Source organism: Oculina patagonica, chromosome 12 (genome assembly GCF_052425735.1).
Source record: "Oculina patagonica isolate OP01 chromosome 12, crgOcupat, whole genome shotgun sequence".
In the NCBI taxonomy this organism is placed as follows: Eukaryota; Metazoa; Cnidaria; class Anthozoa; order Scleractinia; family Oculinidae; genus Oculina; species Oculina patagonica.
Genome location: NC_135769.1, coordinates 19,474,200 through 19,495,527, shown reverse-complemented (window position 1 = coordinate 19,495,527; position 21,328 = coordinate 19,474,200). Strand labels below are relative to the sequence as shown.

Sequence of the window (21,328 nt, the reverse complement as noted above, 5' to 3'; positions counted from 1 at the left end):
CTTGTCTACCTGCGAGATGTGGGAACGAGATTATGCACAGAACTGAAATTTTGCTCAATGACAATGTTTCCCAATCTAGTTTCTAGACTGTTAGTATTATTTTTGAATCTCTTTAACAATTCAAAATTTTTTGCCCCTCTTTCTGTATTACAATAGGCGGTTGTTAAAATGTAGCGAGTGACAAACATGATGATAAAAAAAGACACCTTGTGTGACATTTCATGGTTGACTAGTTCCAGACGCGTTTTTATATTTATTTTTCTTTTATGCAAATTCTGACCGAATTCCCACGCGTGGACGCTGAAGCCGTTTTTAGCACAGAGGGTATTCCCCTAGCCTACCAAATGACGTAAGCGGTACAAGTCAGGGCATGTTTGTGAAGGGAATTTTTCTTCATATCTTTAAAATCCTTTCAATAACACAGCCTAAAAATAGATTACGCTTAAAAGAGAAATACTTTGCAATAAATTTGTTTAGTAAAGACCAAAGGATTCGCAAAGATTTGAAAGGTAGCTGATTAATAGCTTTGAAAAATTACGTGACTCGAGGTCTAGAAGATCGAAAGTGAAACTTGTCATGTCAGCACATTCTTTGACACCAACGTAATGGTATCTATTCACAGATTCTGGCCCGCTGAATTATATTTCTCTTTGAAAGCGTGGAAATTTAGTATTTTTCATGAGTCAAAGGCTTCAAATTCGAATATTTCACACTAAACATTCTTTGTAAAGACAAAGAATAACCATTTGTTTCCATTTGTTACTGATTTATAGCTTCTAAACATCGCGTGACATAACCTCGACCGAGTGGAGGTCTGCGTCTGGTCACCGACAAAACAAAACAAAATAATAATAACAAGAAGCTCTGGGCTTAAAACTGCGCTGGTCACGTGACCACCCTTGGGGAGCCATGTGGGGGGAATAAAAAATGCACCACCCATCCTCTATACCCGCGTCAAACAATGTCGCGACTGAAAAACAAAATGTTTAGAAAACACCTTGTGTGACATTTCATGGTTGACTAGTTCCATCCGCAATTAATTATTTTTCTTATTTGCTAATGCTGGCCAAATTTAATACCCACGATCCTTATCCGAGAAACCAAAAAATCGCTTAACTGGATAACGGGATTTTTCGGGCGAAAGTTTACAACAACTGCCCCTGGGTCTGCAAGATCAATTCATAAGTACGTCTGGCTTCACGTTAGGAACGAAAGTATCCGTGAGAATTTCGACAGTATAGGCAAATTCTGGCCGAATTCCCAAGCTGTTTCTAGCACAGAGGGTAATTCCCTAGCATACCGAATGACGTAAGCGGTACAAGTCAGGGCATGTTTGTGAAGGGAATTTTTCTTGATATCTTTAAAATCCTTTCAATGACACAGGCAAAAAAAAAGATTACCCTTAAAAGAGAAATACTTCGCAATTAATTTGTTTAGTAAAGACCAAAGGATTCGCAAAGATTTAAAAGGTAGCTGGTAACAGCTTTGAAACATTACGTGACTCAAGATCTAGCCGATCGAAAGTGAAACTTGTCATGTCAGCACATTCTTTGACGCCAACGTAATGGTATTTCATTACAGATTCTGGCCCGCTGAATTATATTTCTCTTTCAAAAAATGTTGCGACTGACAAACAGATGGTAAGAGAACACCTTGTGTGACATTTCATGGTTGACTAGTTCCATCTGCAATTTATTATTTTTCTTGTATGCTAATGCTAGCCAGATTCCCACGATCCTGATCCGTGAAGCCAGACGATTTATTTTAATCCATCCAGTGTTGTATTGAATTAATGTTTAAACACTGAACAATCGTTCCTAGAATGGAATATTAAAGCAAAGATTTAAATCAAATTTGAGAAGAACACTTGAGCCGTTTTTAGCAGAGTGAAGAAAGAAAAATACATTTCGCTTTCAAATTGAATATTTCACACTAAACGTGCTAAATGAAGACCAAAGGATTCATAAATTTTACATAAGTAGCTGAATAACAGCTTTAAAACATTGCGTGACTGGCCGATCACAAGCAAGGCCTTGTAAAAGTGAAAGTTGTCATGTCAGCACATTCTTTGACACGAACGTAATGGTATTTAGGCACAGTATCAAGTCCGCTAAAATATATTTTTCTTTCATAGCATGAAAATTTAGTATTTTCGTTGAGTCAAACACTTAAAAATCGAACATTTTACATTAAACATGCTAAGTAAAGACCTTATTTTCGTAAAATTTCCAAAGCTTCGTGACGTTGCGTGACTCGAGGATTGGCCGAGCGGGGTCATCAGTCTACTCACCGACAAAAAAAACCCTGTGCAGAGCAAGAACTGCGCAGCGCAGTTAATAATAATAAACCCCGTGCTGAGCAAGAACTGCGCAGCGCAGTTAATAAACCCCGTGCAGAGCAAGAACTGCGCAGCGCAGTTAATAATAAACCCCGTGCAGAGCAAGAACTGCGCAGCGCAGTTAATAAACCCCGTGCAGAGCAAGAACTGCGCAGCGCAGTTAATAACTTCCTAAGGAGGCCATCGCTAGGCTGTTCAAGGAATCTACCCACAAGCCAAGTCATAACGCCCCAAACAAAACTGAGACCGAACCCTTTTACGCTTGTAGGGGATATTGTCCACCATGCCACCAGACGCCCCTCCTCATGCGACCTCTTCCCATGGCTTTACGCAGGGAACACACACACAAACCGTTTCAATTGGTTTTTCTTTCCATGTACTAGTCGACTCGGTACCGAAGCCCAGCTGGGTTTTAAGATCTTGGCTCATTGTATGTAGTATAGGGCTGTGTTTCGCCGTGTCCAGTCAACATGGTCCACAACCTCGGCCAGATCCGCACCTGTTAGAGCTAAGGTGATCGCACAGCCAGAGCAAAAGCCATGGAGAGTCTCGCCGCTATCTGCCTTCATTTCGTTTAGGTAACTCTTTAATCGCGTCCTTAATGCCCAGATCTGATGTGACCCTTATCTCGCGCGCAACCCTCATATCAGTCGGGGGAACAAGTGCCAAGATGGCGACATCACTTCTCCGGGAAGTGACTGAGCCCGCGGTTTTCGTCCCAGCAACATGACGTATTTGTACGCGCGATTGCTTTCGGAGTACTCGTTAACGCTCGTGCTAGTTTTTGATTGGATTTAATAATTCGGAAATTCTTCGAGTGCTTCAACGAAGATTTGCCAAAACCAGCAGTTATACACCTTATTCATAAATGGCGGGACGCGCGGAAGAGTTTGGGTCGAGTACATGAAAGCGAGGCGAGTGAGGCTTCGGCTTCGAACCAAAACAAAGAAAAGTATGGCGAATTGAAGTAGTATTTGATAATTCTTGAAATATATCGTCAGTTAGAAAGCGATTCTTACGTTTTGATGACTGTCATTGAAATCTCTGGTTTGTAAACTGCAGATATGGCCGTATGGTTTCGAATTCAACACAAATCATGGAAAAAATTTCGTCGGAAAACCGCATCGATCCTCTCAGTCTCTTCACTGCCAGCTCGTGTACAATTGTAATCCAGACTACTTTCAAGTTTCCTTTTTATGGAAGACCCTAGAAGCTTGCAGGAAGGCAGAGGAAAGAAACACGATATAAAAGACTATGCAGCCTGTTAAAAAAAATTTAACACTACAGTGGAACCTCGATATAACGAAGGGCCAAGGGACTGGCAAAATGTGTTCGCTATATCGAGGTTTCGTTATATCGAGGTTCTTTTCCATATATTTTGCTATTACTGGGACGAAAAATATCGTTCGTTATATCGAGGACTTCGTTATATAGAGGTTCGTTAAATCGAGGTTCCACTGTACTCTCGATACGGTAAGCAAAAATCGCGATTATGTAAAGACACAAGGTTTCTTGAGTATTTTGTCTTCGAACACATTAATAAGCTAAAATGTTGTTCACAACGGTTGATCATTCTTTATAGACCATATTTGTATCAAATCTTTCAATTGAAGAAGAAGTAAAGCCAAGGAAAGTAGAAATAGGGTATAAAGAGCGAGCTTTCAAATTTTAAACTTTTCAGATTGAAATAAATTTAACAGCGGTAAGATTCTTGCAATTTTAAATATTCCGATACATTTGCTGAATTCAGAATTTTAAGCACTCCTTTGATGCCATATATACCGATCCATTTGTGATTCTTAAATTGTGTATACATTTGAATGCTCGGGTTCGAATGCCGAGGTTAGTGGGTGAAAGTTTTGTAAAACGATAGACTGAACAGAAATATTTTTAACCTGTTTGCGTAGTCGCTAGTCGCACAATGTTGGCGATTTTTTTACTTTCCATATCCAGAGACGTGCAAAATCGCTATAGTGTCTATAATATCTATATTTTTCAAGCTCCCAAAGTCTTCCATTAAAACGATACTATAGTAATACGGATAACAACTGTACACAAGGCAGTAAAGAGATTATAAGAAGATCGATGCGGTTTTGCGACGAAATGTTTCCATGATTTGTGTTGACTTCGCATCCATACGACCGTTTATGCAGTTTTCAAATCAGGGATTCCAATGGCAGTCATCAAAACCCAAGAATCGCTTTCTTACCGACGAGATATTTCAAGAATTATCAAATACGCCATACTTTTCTTTGTTTTGGTTCTAAGCCGAAGCCTCACTCGCCTCGCTTTCATGCACTCGACCCAAACTCTTCCGCGCGTTCCGCTATTTATGAATAAGGTGTATTCTCCCGACTGATATAGCGCTCGATGCCTCTCGAATAGGGAAGATTGCTGCTTCCGCTTTTCTCCTTACCACACATTCTCGTCCCCATTCCACAACGTCTTCCCCAAAATGTGGTTGAAAAGAAACCTGTCATCATTGGGAAATCGGAGCATTTCAGGCCTTTTAATGTGTCGCGTCTCCTGGTCGACCCCTCCCCCCCCCCCCCACCCCCCTATAGAAGGCTAGTTGAAAATATTCTTGATCGCGAGCTATCACGAATCCGTCAATCGCTTTCCTGGAGTCTCGCAATTTTCCATCCAAGTGTAAACGTAATTACGTCAGCTTATCAACAAAGAACGGGGCAGCCAGCCTGCCTGCCTATAACTGTTCCGCAGTTACCAGTTCAGCCTCAAGAAAATCCTTCACCGTTATGTCGGTCGCTGGTTGGCTAGGCCTAGACGCTTGTTCCACTCGCCATCTCATCCGAGAGAGTGGAAAAAGGCTCGTAGCTTACCACGTAGAGTCTACCGGTACAACCGACATATCTTCCCTTTCGCCAATGTACTTACAATTATTACGGTGGACCTAGGTTTTTCCATCCATTGTGACCGTCATCAACACACAACAGGCCGTGCACGGAATACTCTCGGAGCGCAGAAAATTCGATGCCATAAGGACTGTCGAGTGATCTACATAAAGAGAAATTTTCCATCCAAAAGCAAATGGTAATGTACTGTAGGTAAAGAACCAACCGCCCAACTGGATTCCGAAATAAGTGCAGCTATCTTTAGGCAGCAAGAGGTTGTCGTAACCTGACTTGTTGTCGAGGACGGTCTTATAAGAGTCCAGGAAGACATACCAGGCAAGTCCATTACCCTATCCAAGGAGAAAGGCTTCTCCAGCATCCACGAGTCGTAAGTACAGCGCATCATGGCACAATCTAGGCTTCGTAAGCTCAACCGTCAACGGTAATACAACATGAGGTGGACTCACTTGACCAGCCTTATCCACGAGTGAGATCTCAACGGATTGTAGGCAACTCAACTCACCTTCCTCCCATCCTGTGTAAGAGAACGTCAATTTTTGTAACGTAACAGTTAAGTTTACCCGAGTTGTTTTTAGTACACAATAACGCCTTACAATAAATGTAACGGGTGCAATGTTGCAGCCGTGGTTTTTGGCGCGAAAAAATGGTTTACTTTTCCTTCGTGTAAAATGCCACTGACAGTAACTTTTCCTCTAAAAAAATTTCCTGTTTTAACCATAAAGAAACCAACCATGAACAAACGTTTTATTCCAGGTTTTATTCCAGGTTAGTCCATGTTCCAACTGTACAAAATATTAAAGAAATGAAAAATAAAACATTTTTCATGTTTCTGTTAAGAGACACGAGTGGAATTAACGGGTGCAATGTTGCAGCCGTGGTTTTTGGCGCGAAAAAATGGTTTACTTTTCCTTCGTGTAAAATGCCACTGACAGTAACTTTTCCTCTAAAAAAATTTCCTGTTTTAACCATAAAGAAACCAACCATGAACAAACGTTAACGTTTTATTCCAGGTTTTATTCCAGGTTAGTCCATGTTCCAACTGTACAAAATATTAAAGAAATGAAAAATAAAACATTTTTCATGTTTCTGTTAAGAGACACGAGTGGAATTAATTACTCCCCTGATTCAAAAATATATTATATTAAGACAAAATATGCTTTCAATTTCTTTTAGGAAAAAAAAATCAACAATCTTTCACTCTCTTGAAAACAGTTCAGTTTCTAAGAAAACATTTGTTGAATTATAAATACTGACCTACAGTGAGATTATTTACAAGAGTTCGCCAAAAATAAATATACATGGCAAGGAATCAGCCCTTTAAAAACATAAAGTAAAACTTTACCATCATAAAATACTTTAGCCCTGATTGATTTAAAAATATGAAAACTTATATTATTTTCTCTGTAGATAACTATATATCGTTTGTGTTGTACCGGAAACAAATAAGGGTTGAAACGAATCCTTATAGATTTCTGGTTGTACACAAATGAAGTGAAACAGTGAAACAACAATTAAAATGTCACAAGATAAAATAAGCGAAACTTTAGGAATACATTTCCTTAAAATAAAAATAAACTTTTACAAACGACATTTCGATGTCTTCTTGACATCGCTATCAAGTTTAAAATAATAATGACGGTTGTGTTTATACGTAAGCCAGGCGAGGTATGAAAATTTCCATGGGTAGGATTGAAAAATAATAGTTCTTAATAAAACTTAGGTCTTACAGTTGCTAATTACGAAAAGTGTCAAACAGAAAGTTTGGCATGAATAGAGTCTGATTACATTAAAATGTAATTAACAACTAGCATGCATACTGAATCTGATAAAAATTATTTCCCCCTGTACAAATCAATAGTCTATTAAGTCAATCATAGGGAACAAGTATCATAAGGTCCCCTGAGTCGATTTTCCAAACTATAAAATGCCTTCCAAGTGGGTTGCAGTGTCAATTGAGTACTTGACTACTTGTTCACAATTATGATTGCCCTCTCAATAAAAAAATCATTATAGTTTATAAATAAAGTAAAACCTGTCTAAGACTCAACAACCTTTCCCCAAATGTTAGATGCAACATTTTTGTTTTGCTTATCTATCTGCTTTGTTTTCCTTTTGCTAACAATACGTTTTATAAGCCACCCTCTACAGCAAGTGAGTATATCTTACCCTGGGATTAAAAGTAGATTTACAGACAAGTTCAAATAAGATTAACACCTAATTTCTCCTAAAAATATTAAGACGAAGACTAGCAGGTGGGTATTAAGAATTAGGACGCTGATCACAAAGAAGAAAACTTAAATTCTCCCGACAAAGTATAAAAATGTACGGAGATTTGTTAGGAGAATCTAAATGTTCATCTTGCAGCTGTAAGGGTAGATTGCTAAAATCTAAAATGTAAAAGTTCTTTCCCGTGAGGTGCCCTTGACTTTATTGGCAGATGGTTCAAAATCCTGAAGCTTTATACGAACAAACAAACCACTGTGAGATAACTCAACACCAGTTGGACTATGTAGACGGATGTAGTGGATTCCTGGTAAATACAAAATCATTAAAAACTGGGTTACTGTTTAGTTTTGTTTATCTACAAGGCCAACACTCGAATTGCCAGTTTTTCAAACTTCTCTAAGCATTTTATCATAGGTTGTGTCAGTGCTACCTTAACCAGGGTGTGCAAATCTCGTCCAAGCAAAAGTGATGAAGGCAGTGCTACCGTAACGTCGGATTTCGTAAAGGCTAATTTACAAAAAGCGATTTATAGGGGAAAAAATCGGGAAGCAAATCAGTATATGCACAGTGCAAGCACCGCATGTGTTATTTGCTGTGCGTCGACAATTTTTGCAGGTAGCGTTTTCATTGAGAAAGTCAGGCCTATAGCGTGAAGATGTGTGCATCTCGCAGAGTTTTTTTCTGAATCAGGGCGACCTGCTGTAATGGAATCGCGGGCAAACATCGGACACACGCATCGATTCGCTTCCCGATTCATCATGTGCCACAAATAGGTACGTGTAAATTAGCCTAACATCTCCAAGCGCTGACATCCTCCAAGAGTGACCAGTACAACATAATATTAATAGACAATCGATTTTGTAGACAAGAAAGAAGGATTTCTGTGTGTACAAAGGGACTACAGTGGAACCTCGATTTAACGAACCTCTATATAACGAAGTCCTCGATATAACGAACGATATTTTTCGTCCCAGTAATAGCAAAATATATGGAAAAGAACCTCGATATAACGAAACCTCGATATAGCGAACACATTTTGCCAGTCCCTTGGCCCTTCGTTATATCGAGGTTCCACTGTAAAGGGTGTAAATGCATAGTGACGGAGGATACGAAACCACTTGTTCAGTTTACTTTGGACTCACCGATTTACCTCGTAAAGCAACAGGCGGCCCAAGCTCAAGGCTCGATTTCCAGCCGTTTTGGGAGTCCAGTGTGTCATCCTCCTCCCAACGGTGTGAGGCAAGGAACGCGGGCTCACAAAACGGCTGGAAATTTAGCCCACCCAAGCAAAGGATGAGAGGAGTTTTAATAATTGACCTAATAAAGGCAAGGAACGCGGGCTCGCAAAACGGCTGGAAATCGAGCCCACCCAAGCTAAGGATGAGAGGAGTTTTAATAATTGACCTAATAAAGGCAAGGAACGCGGGCTCGCAAAACGGCTGGAAATCGAGCCCACCCAAGCTAAGGATGAGAGGAGTTTTAATAATTGACCTAATAAAGGCAAGGAACGCGGGCTCGCAAAACGGCTGGAAATCGAGCCCACCCAAGCAAAGGATGAGAGGAGTTTTTATAATTGACCTAATAATCGTTGAATACGCGAAAACGTGACTCTCGTCTAGCAGATAACTGTGGCTTTACGAGGTAAATCTGTGAGTCTAAAGTAAACTGAACAAGTGGTTACTTATCTTGCATCGCTATGCATCTACACCCTTCAGTTGCATTGTACACACAGATAATTGTACATACAGATGCCTCCCCCAAGTACGAATCCAAGATGGCGCTCGCCCGATTAAAATGCGCTCACTCACTAAAATACGCCTGCATTGCATGCTATGTTTCGCGTATTCAAACGATTATTAGGTCAATTAACAAAACTCCTCTCATCGTCAGCTTGGGCTGCCTGTGGTAAAGCAACGTGTTGTTGGTACGTTCTGTTTGATCTCTTTAGAAATAGACTGCAACAACAGAACTCATCAAGTACACTACCCTACTTACCGGGTCTAAGACTGTCCAAAGAAATGACATTTTGAAAAAGCAGTTTGCTTTTGTTCCTGTTTAGCAAATGAACTTTGAAGTACACCAGACACTAAAAAAAGGAGACACCATAAAAAGTCCATAAATGTAGTTCCAGCTATTTAGCCTGCATCAGTTGAGCAGTTTTTAGCAGCCATGTGGTACTGTTTATTTTGCTGTATTAGGTGGTTCTAACTTTAACATGGTTGCCACAGACATCAGTTTTCAAAATTTCATGTCTTTTCCCTGATAAAAATAAAATTTCCCCGACCAAACAAATACAAAATGTCCGAAATAGTAGCGACCTCTTGCTTCGGCTAACTCACATTGACCTGAATGTTTCTTCCAGCCATCAATTTTATGAAATCAAAAGTGTTATATTCCAAATTTCCCTGACTTTTCTTCAAAATGTCAATTTTCCCTGACTCAAAATAAAATTCCATGACTTTTCCCTTACCTTTTCCTGACCCGTGGCAACCCTGTTTAAAGTCTGGGGAGGAAATACTAGCATGTTTTTCTGAAAGTAAACAGTAAAATGGCTTAAAATGCCGTGACGTAGCTCCTTTAAAAGTAATTTGAGGCCCATTTACACGACAGAAAATTTTGGGCACGGCTCGGGTAAAAATGGTACGCGTACCGAAAAAAAATGGTTCGGCACCGATAACTTTTGTCGTGTAAACACCTTTGCCTCACCAGTGCCGAACTAAAATTTTACCCGTGCTCGCTCGGACCTAGTCGCGAGGTAGTCCGAGCACGGATAAAATTGGTACGCGTTCCTGAAAATCTTACCCGGCTCGAATAAAATGTGTAGTGTAAACGATTAGCCGTGCTGAACCAACTCTTTTCTTACGAAACTCCATTCAATAAATTTGCAGAAATTTTACTCGACCGACATGGCGGTGTGTTAGACGTGTATTTTAAGAAAAACAGTTGCAAGAAAACCACATGAACATACATGAAAGAACGTGCGTGACTTTCAACAGTCTTCTTTGGTCGCTTTCCCCTGAGTTCATGTTCGTTAGTGTCCAGAGTCGAAAGCTGAAATACTGCCTTGATCCAAATAATGCGAGAAAAATACAATAATAATAAAAATAATCGTCGTCGTTAATAGAAGAGGTACAAGCCATCACTGCTGCCATCTGAACAAGAAGCATATACCTTCACCCTTTTCTAGTCTTCTGGGAAAAAGGCGAAAAGATGCGCGACTCGTATGTGACGTTTAAATGAAATAGCGGCATGCGCACTAAGGCAGAATCGCGTACGCTGGACAAGGTTTTGAGCCTTTTACCCGCACCAAAACATTATTTAACGAAGCTTAGCACGGTAGAAAAAAGGACGTGTAAACAGGGTATCAGTGCTATTTTTTTGGTACGCGTATCAATTTTATCCGAGCCGTGCCAGAAATTTTCTGCCGTGTAAATGGGCCTCATCTCAACGGTACAATATTGGAGCATTTTTCCAACTCTCAACGTAACGTGGCACTACTTTTTATTTCGCCTACCATTTCTTTCACGATTGATGTATTATTGATCATGAAACAGTTTTGTACCACTCACCAGTTCTGGCATGATGATTTTAAAGAGATGCTTGGCATTCTCAAACTGAGGATTTAACTTGTCCAACGTAGGCTGAAAAAGAAGGGGAATAATAAAAAAAAACTGTAAGCTACAAACGTATTACAATAGGTCCCCATCAATAATGACAACGCATACTTTTTTAAGATAAAACTAATTTAACATATTTTTGTCCAGTGTGCAAGACAAATTCTGCAAAGGATCACAGCTATGTAATGTTGCTACGTCTAAGTGGTTGAGTAAGTAGAACTCAAGTAACATACAATATAAAGGGATTACTTGCGGACCAGTTTTGACCGTGTAATAATCATTCGCAAGGATTGGACAGGAAGTATCAGCGAGAGTGATCAATCAATCAATCAATCAATCAATCAATCGATCGATCGATCGATCGATCGATCGATCGATCAATCAATCAATCAATCAATTGCTGATAAACAAGTTACATTTGGGCTTTTGTCCTCTCCTTCAGTGAAGAACGGCATGCTTGGAATGTTTTAGAGTATCAGTAAAGACCAACCTCGTTCCCAGGGTCTCTCTCTCCCCGCCCCCCAGAGCGAGAGAAGAGAGACTCTGGTTGGGTCTGGTCACGTGCCACCCAGAATCTGGGTGGTGACAAAAAGATTGTTAGAGGGAGGGGCGACTTAGAATGTATTTTGTCAATACTAAGCCCACGGGAGAGCGGAAAGTATTGCCACCAAAATAAACACAGATTTTACATTGCAGTACGGCAATGTCGGACGGTATAAATCTATTGCAAACGGCGGAAAAAATATATTCGTCATCCGATAACAGACATCCAAGTTGTTGTGGATTGTGTGGCTCTGTCAAGGACTTTAAACATTGTAAAAATCTCTTTGCGAAAGCTAACAACGAGTTGCTTGCCGCGGCCGAGGATGTATACGGATGGCTAAACGGCTGATGAAAGTTTTTGAATGGCGCAAATCGAACAACGCTAGCTGAACGGCTGATGAAGATTTTTGACCGGCAGAAGTCGAACGGCTCGAGAGTAGAGCACATATATTTTTGCCTGAGAGAAACCGTCAACAGTTGTAATCTTCTGCATTCGTTGTGCAACCATTGTTGACAAATGTGTAACGCATCTCTCTTCTCTCGCTCTGGGGGGCGGGGAGAGAGAGACCCTGGGAACGAGGTTGAGTAAAGACATCAGGTGAAAACGATAACAAATTAAAACAGACAGACTTACCTCAGTGCTGAGTATTGCACAGTCTTCTGGGACACCCACTGTCTCCACATCAACACGTATTGGAAGCTGAGAGTTTTCATCAACATGTAAATACTGTCCTGATAACACCTGTTAAATGCAGCAGACTTTTCACTTTTCTGTGTAGTTGTGCTATTAAACAGAAACACTAAACACTCTGTTTCATCTATCGGTATTAAAAACAAAAAATAGAGTGCGTAGTGTGTCGGTCTTCGAATCGGTAGTGTATCGGTCTGTAGGCCGATAAGTCGGTCGAGTGTTGGCCGATGCATCGGCAGTGTGTCGGCTGACGCGTTGGTGACGTGTCGGTGGTATGTCGGCCAAAGCGTCGGTGACGTGTCGGTAGTGTGTCGGCTGACGCGTCGGTGACGTGCCAGTAGTGTGTCGGCCAACGCGTCGGACTTAATACAACTTTTACAAATACTTAGAATTAGATGTCACACTCAGTCAGCTGATTAAGCAGTTTGCACCGTACCTCTATTGTGAAGTAACATGATTTTCCATTCTTCGGGCTTTCCTTTATCATTGGGTGGTAATTCGAATTTTCTGCAAAAGTAAAGAAATAATCAACACGGTCAAAATCAGTCACCCTGTGGAAAACACCAAAACTTGCATTTGAGAACAGAAATTTGGTTGTAAGTCAGGTTTGTCCTGTCAAATCAGTCAATACATAAATATTATACACTGTTATGGTGGATTTGTGGGAAAGTCTCATGGAAAAGGCCCATTTCACATCCAAAACCACCGGACTGGCCGGCCACTTAGTATAAAAAAAATGCAAAAAATTAAAGTAGATTCCATTCTAATTCTACCAATGATTCTAGGGATCGTGGCAAATAGAAGCATGTTCAGAGAGACTAAAAGAATTGCTACTTGTTGATCAACACTGTCATGTAAAATCAAGCAAAAAAAGTTCGTCATTACACTATCTCACCTCTGTCTCTCAAAGAATCTGGTTTCAGAATATATCCACATCCTCCATTCTTTTTGAACTTCCCTTGATTCAGATGCATGCCAGAATCTGCAAAATGACGCAGGCTGGTTAATTAAAAAACACAGGTATACAGCACCCACTGCCTGCAAACCTGTTTTTTTGTGTGTGTGCAGGACCCACTAGGGAGGCATGGTAGCCAATTGGTTAGCATATTGGGCTCCAGTCCAAACGGTCTGAGTTTGAGCCCAGGCCAGGGTCAAGTGCTGTGTTGTGCACTTAGGCCATCTAGTCCCCAGAGCCGCTTGTCCCTCTTAGCCGGCAGAGCCTGGGGCACAAGGAACAAGTGGCTCTGTGGACACATGATTTCATTGGCTGGATTTTTAACGAAGGAAATTTAAATCTAGCCAATGCAGGGCTACAAATAACAGTCGGTCATCGGACATTGGCCGATCAAAATTTGCTCATGTCCGACAAAATCCGAATTGTGGTCGGACATGATGTCCGGACAATTTTTGATCATAAAACATAAGTGATAACTTGTAAGTGGCCTTTTGTTTTTGGTGATGCCCGTACACAATCGAATGGCTTGGCGCAAGACTAGGCTAGTGACCTTTTGAACGAAAAATCGTTTTTTTTTTTCTTTCAAACGTGCCTGAATCTTTGCGTGTGGTCTTCAATAGTAGAAAAAATAGAAAAACCTGTTCCTTTTTTGGGGGCAGGGGGGGAGGGGGAATTAACTCGCTCAAAGACGGGATCTGGAAATGAATTTCTTCAACTACATTGTGACGTAAGCTTACGTTTGTATTAATTTGGCGCGCGAGGCAACGTCAGACTTTTGATCAGACCAGTTGAGAACTCGCCTTTTCCATGAAGTCCGCTTATCTGACACATATTTGGGCCCGTCTGGTGGTGGAAGGACATCATTAAGTCCGGAAACCCGTAAGTCACTAGCAAATCTTAAAGAAGCGAGATGTGTTGTTGTACGAAGACTGCTAAGCCCTGCCAAGACTGGCGGTAAACTTGGCGAAGGTCTCGAAACAACTTCTGTTCCAAAAAAACGTTATTTTCGGGACGTTTTGGCCCACTTGCCACGTGTTGAACGTTTGGAAATAAGGAGGTGCTTTTACTCTCTAAAAAAATTCTCTTAAATTGAAGCGTATGTGTTTCCGTGTTTCAGCTACTCAAGGATATCCCATAATAATCATAAATGGATACGTCATTCGATACGTATTGTCGCCGCGATAAACAAAGTTCGGCAAACGTTCGCTCAGTCAACGGAATATCAAAACAGAATCGGTAGAAAAAGATATTTTTCACCGAGAAAAGTAACAGATTGCTTCATTTAGACAAAAATAGCCCTAAGCTGCGATCTTTTCCGGGAAGAAATGGCCTGAATGTTTAAAAGAACGATCGTAGTTCGTGAGTCAAGATCACTGCGTTACTGCGTGACTACGGCAAGAAACTGGGCCGGAAGCGAAAACACATTATGGATTAACCTTTAGCAGCCTAAATTTGCTGACGGAAAACGAAAAATTCTGAAAATTGAACGCTCGGTGAGTGCGTTTTGGTTAGAAGTTGACGAGAGGAAAGGACAACAGCGTAAGTCGTTTTTGTTTAAGTATTTCTCGTTCGTTTTGCTGTATATTTTTCATTTCTTTTCACCGTTCAGTCGCTCAAGATCGACTCAAGATTATCGATCGGTCAGGTTCAGTGTGAACATACAGCGTAACATTCGTGAAACTTAACACTAACCCTAAGTTTACTTTACTGTGACTGCTAAGTTTAATCCTCATCTCTCTTTGAAATTGAAAGGCTATTTGGCTTTGTTGCCGCGTGTTATTATTTTGAAGTGACCATAGTCCTAGCTTTCCTCGAAGACAAAGTGCAAACCAGCAATTTGAATTAGAGGACAATGTCTTTCCATTAAATTGAAGACCACACGCAAGAACTCAGGCATGTTTGAAGGAAAAACGATTTTTCATTCAAAAAGTCACTTAGCCTAGCTATAGTCTTGCGCCAAGCCATCAATTATCCTGCGAAGTCGCGCAGAATATCACTCAGTTCTTAGCCGATAGGCCGAGTTGGCTAAAATTAGACGACACTACACAAGATTGAGCACAATCGTGCAGCTAAAACAGCTGTGGTTATGCAGCGCTTTGCAATACTTCAGACGAATCTTGTCAAACTATATATATATCGCAGGATAAATGTAATGCAAATGACCACACCCTACAACACGCACAAGTCCAAGGGATCATGCTCTGCGGCGGAAATAAAAAACGCAAACGTCAGGGAATGCGCCTTACTTTCAAACTAGGCACCAGTCAGCCGCTTGGTCTGAATTCAAATTTCAGATACCTTTAGGTTGTCACGAGCTCTTCTCGCGCGCGCACCTTTGAACTTAAATTTGGCTTCGTGGCGCAAGCCAGCGTTTTAACCGAAATCTAGACTTTACACTGATCAAGGGCTGAGCACGAAATGTCTGGAACTTTCTACGTTTTTATAGCACTTACTACACAATAAGTTTGAACTTTGTTTTAACTTGATATCGCAGGATATATTTTATGTACAGATGACAGACAACAATGACATTTTGACCATATATTTAACATATATTCCACAAGCGCGCGTTGGATATGAGATGGTAGATAGTCAACGACGCGTGTTGCGCCGAGTTGGCTATAACGATCTCATATCCAACAAGCGCGAGTGGAATAATTGTTCTATTAAAAACGCCCAAAGAATTACAATATTTGAGCTCCCCAGCTATTTTCGTTGACGCGTATTGGCTACCAAATTTGTGGTCAATGGTATATGAGCTCATATACCATTGCCTGTTTACCAATCAAACACAGGAATTGCAATATACCATTGCTAGTTTTTAATAAGGGCATATAATGCTTGGAAAACGAAGGTGCGCGTGCAAGGTAAAAAGATCGAAGCGCGCGCTTTCGTGACAAAGAGCATAGCTCGATTGTTACGTCAGTTGCGAAAAGCAGAAAACTGTTCGCTTTGAGCAAACGAGAGCGCAGAAGTCTTGCAGTCAATAGAAAGTGTCTGATAATGGTAAAAACAAGCAAAATGGCTTCAACTTGTGTTGAAAACTACGTGAAAACAGTGCGTCATTCACCCGATGAAAAGGAAAGCACTGCTGACAATTTACAAAGACAATTACGCGAACTCGAGAAACGAGTCGACAAGTACTTTGATGACTTGGACAATGTTGAAGAAATGTGTGAGCAAGCAAAAGCGGATATTGAAAGGTTTCAGTTGAAAGCCAAAGTGGAAAAAGAGATATTGAAGAAAGATGCTGAAATACAAATGAAACTGTTCTCAGTTGTTAGAGAGATGAACGATAAGCTGAAGAGAATGAAAGAGCAAGATACGACACCGCATGCACAGGAAGACAAAATGCCTGACGCGGCACAAAACGCTTTAACATATACCACAAGTTCTCGAGTGTACCGCTATATCAAGATCGGTTGCGGCTTGATGCTGGACACTGTAGCAGCGTATGCGCTGTTTAAAGTTACAAAACCATTCTTTTTCTGAATCACTGTATGCCCATAAAGAGACTTTATAAGAAACGACATGACATTGAAATAACTAAAGATGAGAAAGACTATGGACTAAAAACAATTTAGAGAATTATTATTGTAAAGCTATATGGAAGTGTCGACTGCTCAAATATACGAGCCGAGTGCAAGCGAGATGTAAAATAATAAAAAAAGGTTGTATCTGAAGATTCTTGTATCGATTTAGTGTTACAATTGTGAACAAATAAACCTACAGATTATTCACTAATCTGCTAGCAGATAAGTGAATATTTTGTAGGTTGTGCTGATTCCCAGAATTAGCTGTAGGCTCTTAGCCAATGAGAAGACAGATAGTGCCGGATTACAATGTATAATAATACAAGAAGTTAAACTGCACCTGGCTTTTGATAGTTAATGGCCACCATCTGAATGCCAGCATTCCACATGGTCTGTGGATTATAGTTTGAAGAGTCCACTCTTGAACCTTTGGGGTAAGTCCTCACAATGTGTTTGTTCGCCAAGGACAAAATATCTACAGAACAGAATAATAGCATCTGGCGTTAGATTGGGTCCATACTATTCATACTCTTGGGTAAGTGTTCTTCAAGAATAAAATACCTTGATACGGAAATTGTTAGGGGGAGGTGGGGGGAAAGAATTTAATTGGACCACAAAATGGTGGGTGAAAAGAAAATTTAGCGCGGGTTCAGGTTATTGGTCAAAATGTGGCTTTCTTAAAGTTAGGGATTAATATGCATTCCATGTATCTACACTTCCAGAGAAGACTGAGACTGTTTTGCAAAGCAGAACTTAAGACAAAGAGATCCTCACACTTGAGTAGCAACAAAATGAGACTTCAGATGGATATGAAGCCAAATAGAGCATTAAATTTATTCAGGCTTACTACACACTGCTTAAATATCTACACAACAATGAAGATGGTTCTGTTTTAAATTTAAGTCTATGCGGAGGCTGGTCAACTTAAGCATCGTTAGAATAAAGTTGCGTTTTAATGTACTCATTTCTAAATCATAAAACGGTATGTGTGTGCGTTATTTCTTCCATACCGTAGAATTCCGGTTATAAGCCCTAGGCTTATGCAACTTCGTAAGGGTTTTTGGGTGGGCTTATAAGCGGAGGGGCTTATATTCGGGAGGGCTTATGAGCGAAAGGAAATAAACGTTTCGAAACGAGTCTCGGGAGTGTTGATTAAAATACGTTTTTAAGTTAAAAACACACAACTAAGCAACATTTAGCCATGTTCAGTACTGTCATCCGGTAGAAGGGGGCTTATAACCGGATGCATTTTTTTGTTTCCAGGTTGATGGGCCTATAACCGGGGGGGCTTATAACCGGAATTTTACGGTATTCTCGTACAAGAGAGAAATTTGATTTGTTGTACCTCTTGGGTGACCTGAAATCGAATCTTGTGCAGCACCATCATTAAATGAGTACATCTCACAACAGTCGCCAGACACTTCATTCTTTTTGTAAGACACAGCACGGCAATACACGATTAGTTTGCCCATGGCGTGTTCCAAAAGAACCTGTGAAAACACAATGCAGAGATCAACATGAACTTTAAGGGGCTAGGTCACACAATTTTAGGCAATTTCGGCACTGACCTCAACTGAAATATCACAATAACGGCTTCAAACTGTAGAAGAACTCAAAAGTAACACAGAAAGGCCAAAAAAGGGCTAGGATAGGCAAAATTCGAGAAGATTTAAACGGATTGCGTTCAGGTAAACTTGAAAAACGTTGGCCCGACTTTTTTCAATTTTATCTCAATTTGTATGAAAATCGTCATTTTAATACAATGCTCGAAAATCACCCTTGTTTGTTATGTGGCCGTGATTTCGCCAAAAAATAAATTTCACTCTGCTAATTTGAAAATAAATAGAATTACCTAAAATACCGTGACGTAGCCCCTTTAAAATAGAAAACAACGACTGTACACAGGTACTAGTTATGTGCTTGTCACCGTACATTGGAGTTATGCAGGAAAACATTTCCTTTGATTCATGGACTTATGAACCATAGCCAAAACTTGTATCAAGAATTTCTGGAAAGTAACCTTCATCAGCCATCCTTACATTATTGCATGTTTTTATGCAGCTTCTTGAAGTTACCCAAATTAATACAGTTTTAAAACTGAGACTGATGACACCAGTGGTTAAAATCCTGTGAAGGCCTCATAAAATTTGGCAGACAAATACATAGACACATTTGAAAAAATAGCTCTTAATATGGTTATTTATTTCTGTATTTTTGTATGATCAGGGATCAAAAGCCACAAAAGTAGAAAGGTTATTCCATCTAGATTACCATTTTAGCCATGTCAATGTACTTTAAATAATAGATAACCAATTTGAATGTAGCATTTCACAAGGACAACAATAAATTATTGAATTTCCAGTGACTTACTACATTGTACTGCTCTTCATTTGTTGAACCCTGTAAAGAAAGGACAAAATGTAAGTCAGAGGCCTGGTGGCCTAATGGTTAGCACACTCGACTCTGAGTCAAACAGCTCAGGTACAAGCCCTGGCGGACGGTGTGTTTTGTTATTCCTCTCTCCACCCAGTTGTATAAATGGATACCGGTAAATTTTATGCTGGGGTAACCCTGTGATGGACTAGTATCCCATCCAGGGGGGGGGGGGGGGGATAGCAATACTCTTGAGTGGCTTAATGCTACAGAAACCGGATAAGCTCTGGCTGTATGGGCCACTTGGCTTGGACACAGATTTTACCTTACCTTTACCAACAATAAATGCCAGGTAGCCCTGTGCTGGACTAGCACTATTCCCATGAATAAGCCTTTACCTTGTCATCCATTGTTGTGGTGGTCACAGATCGTACTCTGGGGCCAAGTGACTGAGATGACTCTGACCTTGCCAGCACTGCTTCAGACTATAATAAGGCAGGGAAACAGGTTTAATGTAAACATACCCTATTTTCTCGAATAAGCGCTGGACCCCGATTAAACGCTGGCCTCGTTTAAACGCCGGGTCAAAACTGCTAATTTTTAAATATATGCCGAGGGCATTTGATTGAGGCCCCGGCATTTGTTCGAGGTCCAGGCGTTGCCCTTTATGAACTTTTAAGTTAAAAAATCTTTGTATCCATAGCATTTACTTGTTCCCATGTTGTTCATATAGTGTTTTGGTTCTGTTTGTCACAAATCTTGATTGCATTGTGCCGTATGCATACTGTCACTCTTGGTAGTACTTTGTACCAGTAATCACATGATTTCGAGTGCAATTTAGAATAATTAAGCACGAGTAAATTTTTCAAAGGCTAACAAAATTGCGCGAGCCCGCAGGGCAAGTGCAATTTGTAGCCTTTGAAAAATTTACAAGTGCTTATTTATTCCAAATTGCACGAGAAAAATCATGTGATTATTTGTTAATAATATACAAGCGACAATTTCGGTCACGCTTTGATAATTTTCGTGACAACTTCAGAGTAGCGCCTGGCTAAAAATTTTGACGTGTGAATTCATGCGTAAATATTCATTCACTCTCTGGAAGTGCTGCATGAAAAGTTTTCAGAACAGTCTTTGACCCTTTTCGCCGTTGAATTTGAAGAATGTGAATGACAAAGCAAGGAAAAAATTCCTAAGGTTCTGCTGCTGTTCTTGGCTGAGAGGTATTTTTTTGGTACGTTTTATGCGTGCTGTGTTTGTGTTCGCCCGAACAGAAATCAACCTCAGTTCAACACATGTTGCTCTAGCTGACAAACTAGTCAAACTAGAATACCGAACTGAAATACTGAACTATAAAAATCTACCGAACGGATTTTCTTAGTACAGATGAGCACTCTGCTACAACTCCGCATTGCTACCTGATTTCACTGGACGTTTTACAGGTTAGATTTGCCTCTTACAGTTGTAAAACTATCTTTTGTGCCTTTTGTTGTTGAGCGAGCTTTTAAATAAACAAGCTTCGGCTATTATTAAACAATCATGAAATGAAATGCTTGCTCCTTCTGTGTTCAAAACTAGGTAACCGGTTCCTTGGAAGTCTGGTCGGTACTTCTTCGCGTTTCGCTTCAGAGAAGTGAAGCAATGTTTCGGCGAGAATTTTAATTTACTATCGGCCGTCGGCCGTGAGCTTATTTCGAGTTTAGTTTATGTCTTGTCCTCTTTGCCTTTTCGATAATTCTACGTCTTTTACAGTAAGTAATGTTTGTTGTTCTTTTGTACTTTGCGTCGTTTTCAAGTCTTTTAATTAAAATTGCGTTATTAAGTTTAAATTTTGTCTCACTTTCGTCCGCCATTTTGTTTGTTCAAGATGTATTTTTCATGAGGCTGTTGTCAATTACACCGTTTTGCACTGCTAATTACACGTTTTGCACTGCCAATTACACTTTTTGCACTGGTTTGGGATAAATTGACGTGTTCTTAGCCAATCAGAATGGAGAAATTGCTGCTTGTATATTATTATGGTAATAATCATCCTCAGAGAACCAAGGAAAGTTCCTCGGAGTGGGAGTATTTGCTTACCTGACTGGTAACAAGCACTTTACTGGTCTTCTTTACTCGTGGGGAGAAACCCTGTTTGAATCAAAATTAATGTCTCAAGTGAAACATACAATCCAGAAAT

The 21,328-nt window shown here is 40.2% G+C and overlaps 1 protein-coding gene across 1 annotated transcript in view; it reads right to left on the bottom strand.

The window, feature by feature from the left end:
• Positions 1 to 7,161: 7,161 nt before the first annotated feature.
• The window catches only part of LOC144631517 (1-phosphatidylinositol 4,5-bisphosphate phosphodiesterase zeta-1-like), a 38,446-nt gene continuing 24,279 nt past the window's right edge, over positions 7,162 to 21,328 (bottom strand). Inside the window, exons 20-30 of the mRNA XM_078489960.1 lie at positions 21,229 to 21,279; positions 19,548 to 19,634; positions 19,147 to 19,176; positions 18,122 to 18,266; positions 17,117 to 17,251; positions 13,184 to 13,270; positions 12,725 to 12,795; positions 12,232 to 12,339; positions 11,007 to 11,078; positions 9,433 to 9,523; positions 7,162 to 7,741 (exon numbers count right to left, since the gene is read on the bottom strand). Of these exons, the coding sequence (XP_078346086.1) occupies positions 7,599 to 7,741; positions 9,433 to 9,523; positions 11,007 to 11,078; positions 12,232 to 12,339; positions 12,725 to 12,795; positions 13,184 to 13,270; positions 17,117 to 17,251; positions 18,122 to 18,266; positions 19,147 to 19,176; positions 19,548 to 19,634; positions 21,229 to 21,279 (1,020 nt within the window). The 3' untranslated portion in view covers positions 7,162 to 7,598. The remainder of the gene's footprint in view (positions 7,742 to 9,432; positions 9,524 to 11,006; positions 11,079 to 12,231; positions 12,340 to 12,724; positions 12,796 to 13,183; positions 13,271 to 17,116; positions 17,252 to 18,121; positions 18,267 to 19,146; positions 19,177 to 19,547; positions 19,635 to 21,228; positions 21,280 to 21,328) is intronic.